This window comes from Peromyscus californicus, unplaced genomic scaffold, assembly GCF_007827085.1.
Source record: "Peromyscus californicus insignis strain IS unplaced genomic scaffold, ASM782708v3 Scaffold_4__1_contigs__length_199733344, whole genome shotgun sequence".
NCBI lineage: Eukaryota > Metazoa > Chordata > Mammalia > Rodentia > Cricetidae > Peromyscus > Peromyscus californicus.
This window is the reverse complement of record NW_026294562.1, coordinates 51,317,001-51,323,116: the sequence shown is the minus strand read 5'-3', so window position 1 is coordinate 51,323,116 and position 6,116 is coordinate 51,317,001. Positions and strand designations below refer to the sequence as shown.

Here is a 6,116-nt window from a genome sequence, read left to right as displayed (position 1 = left end):
TGTGGTAGCTGCAGTCATAGATCTTGGTTCTCTGATAGTAGATGTCTGTACCCCTCCTTGTTCATGATTGGTTTGAGTGGGATTCCAAGGATGGTAGAGTGAATTCTAGAAGCAAGGCGATTATCTTCATTGTTTAGATAGCAGTGAGGCAGGCTTGAGGCCACTTGGGCTACCTTTCCTGTCTTCATTGTACAGGCACTGTGTGTATAATGCACAGCCAGCCCCAAGTGCTATTCTTTTCCTACTCAGTTTAAAAAAAAAAAAAAAGATTTTTATTTTATTTTTTGAGACAGGGTCTTACTGTGTAACTCTGGCTGGCCTTGAACTCAGAAGTCCTGCCTCTGCCTCCCAAGTGCTGGTATAAAGGCATGCTCTACCACACCCACAAGATTGTATGTATGTGTGTATATGTGGATTTGTACACATTAGTGCAGATGGCTGTGGAGGCCAGAAGAGGGCGCCAGAAGAGGGCATCACATCCTCTGGAGCTGCAATTAGAGGTGGTTGTGAGTTGCTTCCTGTAGTTGCTAAGAACCAAACTGGTCCTCTGCAAGAGTAGTGCATATTCTTAACAGCTGAGCCATCTCTCCAGCTTCTCCTGTTGCATCTTATTTTATTCCTCTGATTGGGTCCAACAGAGCCTGCAGTGTCTTTGGCTGGAAAGTATAGGAATAGGACATATTTTGAGAGTCACCTTTTGGTCCTGTGTGGATTTAGCCTATAATTCTGCCTTTGGGAATCAGGGATGCTCTGTCCCAATAGTAGAGTCTTAATCGTGACCATACTTACTGGGTGGTGGTGGTACATACCTTTAATCCCAGCCCAGGCAGGCAGATCTCAGTTCAAGGCCAGTCTGGTCTACACAGAGAAACCCTGTTTTGAAAAACCAAAAGACCAGTCTTTGATAAAGTATCAGGAATATTGGGGTTTCAAGTTAAGCTACTGTTTTGAGAGAATCTAGCTTGAAAACAAAAGGGCAAGGAAGTACCCCAGCATTGGGCCTGCTGGTAAGTCTGTCTCTGGAGAGACTTCATTGCTTCATTGACATCCTCTTCTTACTCTGCCAGGATTTTTGAGAGTTAGGGTTAGGGGTCTTTAGAAAAAGTAATCAACATATCAAAAGCTGCAGTTTGAATTTGGAACTGATTAAAATTCTTAAAAAATGAAGTTTAAATATGAAAAAGGCCCATCCCCAATACCAGAGACCGGTTTTAATGAACCAGACAAGCAATAACCTCCAGTTTGTGATTATCATTGAAATTGAATTCTGCGATGACAGGTTGACGATGCTAGTAGTGGTTCTGTCTTGATTCATTTTGGTTTTTTGATATTTTAATGGGGCCTTTCTTACTTTGTAGCCCTGGCTTGCCTGGAACTCAACAGAAATTCACATTTCTCTTTTTGAATACTAGGACTAAAGGTGTGCACCACTGCGCTTAACCTGGCAGGTTTATTTTGAAAGGGTGGCTTGAGATCGTCTCATACTATAGTCCTGGTTGGTCTGTAATGTAGCCCAGGCTGGCTTTAGACCTCCCAAGTGTTGGAATACAGGCCTAGAGCACCATACTCACCTCTGATGCTGTGTGTGTGTGTCTGTGTGTCCTTTTTTGAGACAAGGTCTTGTTTTGTAGCCTAGGCTGGCATTGGTTCTGGCTCTGCCTCCCAAGTGTTTAGAGTGCTAGAATCATGGGCATGCACAATCACTAGCTATCCTGGGCTTTTTAGTGGGTTGACCTACTACCACAGATAAACTGCCTTGATCATCATCAGTGGTCTGTCTTGAAATTGGAATCTAGAGTCCTTGCGGTGTTTTGCTCTTGTGTTTCCTGCAACCATTCTGCTCAGGTTCTGGGTCCTTAGGCTGGATTGTTACCACCTTACCTTCATGCAAAGTCAAACTTACTCCACCAAGGTTCCACATCCAGTTCTGAGTAATGTGGTGCTGTCCTGTTTGAGGACACTTCTATCCCTTACAGAGACAGAGGAGGTGGTAACGACACTTTATTTAGGGATGAGAACTGAGGTTGAACATGGCTGTAACGTGATACATGAGAGCTTGACAATTGATCTACGTCTCCAGTCTCATTTATTTATTTATTGTATATGTTCACTTGAGATTGAATTCTAGAAATCTTTGGATGCTGACATTCTGCCTGCACACTCCCAAACTCCCTCTTAAACACCATTAATCACTTCTTAGGGTAAAAGGTCATCTTCAGAGCTCTGTTCCAGCCAACTGGACAGACCCTTCCATGCAGGCACTGATGAGCTATCCTTTCTCCAAGCCTCCAAAGGAGGGGTCTTTGGGGAGAGTACTAAAACACTGATTCACATCACATGGCCATTTGGAAGGGTGTCAAACCAGAGGCCTGCATTCTGCAGCCAACATCTTGGATCTGCCACTCAATGAAGGGTCTTTTTGTTAAGCCAGAAGCCACAGAAGTGGGGAGGAAGCACCGTGCAAACGAACATCATCAGTTAAGGAATCTGACCAAACTAGTCCTTGAAGATGAGCAGATACGTGAAAGACTCAACTGAAGCGCCAGGACCAGACAAGGCGAGGAAGAACAAATGAAACTGAAGGAGCCAACAGTTGACATGAGTGGCAAGGTGATGCCGGAGGACTGAGGACACTCTAGGGGAAATAAATGCTGGGCAAGCTCAGGAAAGTGCTTGGGGTTCTCCAGTTGGAATTTCCTCCTTTGCTATATCCAGAATTCTGCACTGCAGAGATTAGAATTTTGCTCTTCCACCTGCCGTGGATGGGTGTGGAGCAAACCCTCTCGGAATGAGTCACTGCAGAGAGGGTGTGGGGCTCCCTAAAGTACAGCAAGGAAGAGCACCTAGTGGCCATTGCATGCTCTTGTAATGACAGTAGCAAGTGCAGTCTGCATGTTCTAGGCCAGAAAGATGCCCTAAGGAATCTGAAGGTCCTTAGGATTCTGGATGTGTACATATACAGAAGTCACATTCATCTTTGGCAATATGCGTATTGAGAACTTGACTAGATTATAGGATGGGCCCAAACAAGATGATATTCAGGCCCCAATGTGAATGTCTGCGAACATCAGCCACGTGGGTTGAGGTAGAGAGATGGCTGGCAATTTGTGTTTTCATACCATCATCACAGAACTTGTATTAGTTGCTTGTCTTATGGCAGAATACCCCCATAAAAGCAAGGAAGGGAGGGTTTATTTTGCTCAGTTTGAAGGTGCAGCCATCATGGTGAGGAAAGCATAGAACCAGGAGCTTGGGGCTGCTGGTCACACTACACTTGCAGTCAAGAAGCAGAGATGAATGCCAGTGCCCAGCTTATGGTCTTTTTGTTTGCTTCAGCCCAGCCATACTCAGGGTGGGTCTTTACAACTCAATTAAATCACTCTGGAGATAGTTCTGACACACGCAAAGGTTCATTTCCTAGGTGCTTCTAAATCCAGTCAAGTTGAAAACAAGGATTAGCCATGAAAACAACAACCAGAAGCGCTTGAGGCTTTCCTCTGATGGCAAACTAAGGGAACCAATGAGCATCCAGCACCCAAGTTAACGTTTGGCCCAGCAACTGAAAGTGAAGTGTCTGTGGGAAGGCAGCTGGCATCCAGGCCACAGTGTTCATCTGTGGCCACCAATGCCAAGGATCTTGGGATCAGCCTGAGGCAGAACCAAGTGGACTTGTTTGGGAAGTGCATTTTCAGACAAGTGTAGTTAGTTTTTAAAACTAGCTTAGCTGATTTTTAATGACAGTGAGTTTCCTATTCCTGGGAGTTTTTACACAAAAGCATGACTAATCCAGCCTGGGTGGGGTTAGGCAGGGTCCTTGCTCCAGAACAAGGTAAAATGTGGACCTCCGTTCAGTTTCCCCTCAGCTAGATCATTCTCGGTCCTATTCATCACTTGGCTCTACATTTATCGACCTAAACCTCTTTCTGGGCTGGGCCAGCTGCAAAGGAGGCCAAAATGGAGCCTTTCTAGTTCTGTGTCCCTGGCTCCACTGCCCACTGCCCACTGCCCACTGCTTTCTTACCTTCCAAGTGGGCCAGGAAGCTGTCCATCCAACCACTTGACTCAAGGTGGTCTGTGGTTCAAAACAGGCTAATGCCCTTTGGATGGGGAGCAGACTAACCCACCAACACATGTATTCAGACCAGCTGGTCGGCTTGGGGAGAGTCAAAACTGCCTAGTCTCAAGAGACCCAGTGTCCTGGGTTTGAGTGTTCCCAAGTCTCACCTTCTGAGAATACAGATGTATTGCGTTCCACAGAAACCCAAAAACCTTGTTCCTGAAGTGTCTTTCCAACCCAGGCTTTGGTCTGAAGCCCTCAGTCATTCTGTGGAAGGCGACTCCCAAACCCAGGCAGGGGGTGTGGGCCGAGGGTGAAACCCCGCCCTCGGGGTCCCTGATCTTTGCTCCCGCCCCGGGCTCCACGCCTCCCGCAGAGGCACCGGCGGGCGGCGCTCCTTTTGTGTGTTTCTCTCCAAGGTGCAAGGACCCCCACCCCCTGCCTCTCCAGGCAGTCCTCCCCCAAACCCTAGCCCTCTTCTCGGCGTCCTGATCCTCCTGCCAGCTGGGGGGATTGGATCGCTCCTAGGAGGAGGGACAAGGTCGGCAGCCCCTTCCCTGGTGCGGGGGACCTGAGCCCACTGGAGTCCAGGAGCGCTGCTGCCAGTCATGTGGGCTGGACTGTTGCTCCGTGTTGCCTGCATCGTGATCCTGTTGCTGGGGTCTTCGGCCCGAGGCTACACTGGGAGGAAGGCGCCCGGGCACTACTCGGCAGAGAGGTAAGAGCCCAGCGCCTCTCAGCGGCCCAGCCACCGAGCGCCACGGCGTGGAGCTGGCAGAGGGCAGCCGCAGGACCAGTATCCTCTGTGGTGTGGGCGCACCAGAGGGTCTGGACAAAGAGCAGTTTGTGCCAGTTGGGTGGCCCTGGCTGGGGACTGCTCTGGCTAGGGCATATGGAAGATGGGATCCCGGCTCCGTGTGAGTCTAAGCACTAAGTGAAGGCGTTGACCCGGTGGCTAGGGGACCCCAGCACATGCCGTCTGGTCTCCACTGTCTGGCTTTCTTCTTTGGCAGTGCGGGGCCTCCTTCACTTCTGCACCCATTGCCTTGGGATTGGAGGTTTTTCTCAGTGTCCCTTGCTCTGCGCACTCCGTGGACCTTGGAGCCACCGGTGGCTCAGGGTTATGCTTTGGTTTCTGCGCATGTGTGCACAGGCCGAGGAGGCGGGAGGCGTGTCTTTCTGAGCCCTGGAGTCCTCCCTAAGTGTGTCCCAGTCCTCCACCACAGTAGGGTGGTGAGGGAGTGGTGATCGTGTGTGCGTGATGCTCATAGCAAGGGAACACGGTGTCAGCGGATAGTCTGGCCCACAGCCACATCTTCCCAGGGGCGCACAGCAGGGGCAGCCCTAAAGGAAGGGCTTATAGCTCAACACGTGGGTTCCGCAGACCCCTTGCCAGTTCCTGCCGACTGAACCAGTCCAGCGCAGGCTCAGTCTACCGCCATCTGCCTCCCTGGCACCACCACACGTGAGAAGCGCCTTAGGGCTTTCTGGTGGGCGCCCCTGCCTACCTGAGGGTGGAACTCCCCCAGTTTCCCCAGGCACCCACCCTACCATTTACCGCTTTGATGGCACCTCATGTCCCTTTCAGAGTTCCCTTTGGCTTGGCTGTTTAGCTCTTTTGAGGACCCCAGCTGCCGGACCCTCCTTGGCTGTTACATTCATCATGCCTATGTGTGTGACGTCATTGTCAGGCCCTGATTGGTCTTCTCTGGTTTTGACTTCTGAGAAGAAAAAGGACTTGGCCCCAGAGACAGTCCCCTCTACTGTCATGGTCCCCTAAGGGTCCCACATTTGGCACAGATTATTAACCCTATCTTGTCCTATATCCTTTGTGTCCAATACAGGGACAGACACAGAGAGGGTGCTCTGGCTGCTGGGGTGAAATTCCCTTCAGCTCTGACTGAGAAAGTGGGAAAAGTCATCTGATGACTATTGCTTTGATTGGATTCATGAATCTTGCTCCAGCCCTTGCTTAAGGAGTTCTAGTCCCTGCAATGTCCCCTCTGCCTGGAATGCCCCCTCCTTCCTGCTTTTCATACCAGTTCTCTGGTCTTTTGCT

At 49.7% G+C, this 6,116-nt stretch overlaps 1 protein-coding gene across 1 annotated transcript in view; it reads left to right on the top strand.

Annotated features, from left to right (window-relative positions):
• Nucleotides 1–1,221: 1,221 nt before the first annotated feature.
• Vwce (von Willebrand factor C and EGF domains) overlaps nt 1,222–6,116 on the top strand; it is a 48,145-nt gene continuing 43,250 nt past the window's right edge. The window contains exon 1 of the mRNA XM_052762054.1: nt 1,222–4,775. Coding sequence (XP_052618014.1) covers nt 4,666–4,775 — 110 coding nt within the window. The 5' untranslated portion in view covers nt 1,222–4,665. The remainder of the gene's footprint in view (nt 4,776–6,116) is intronic.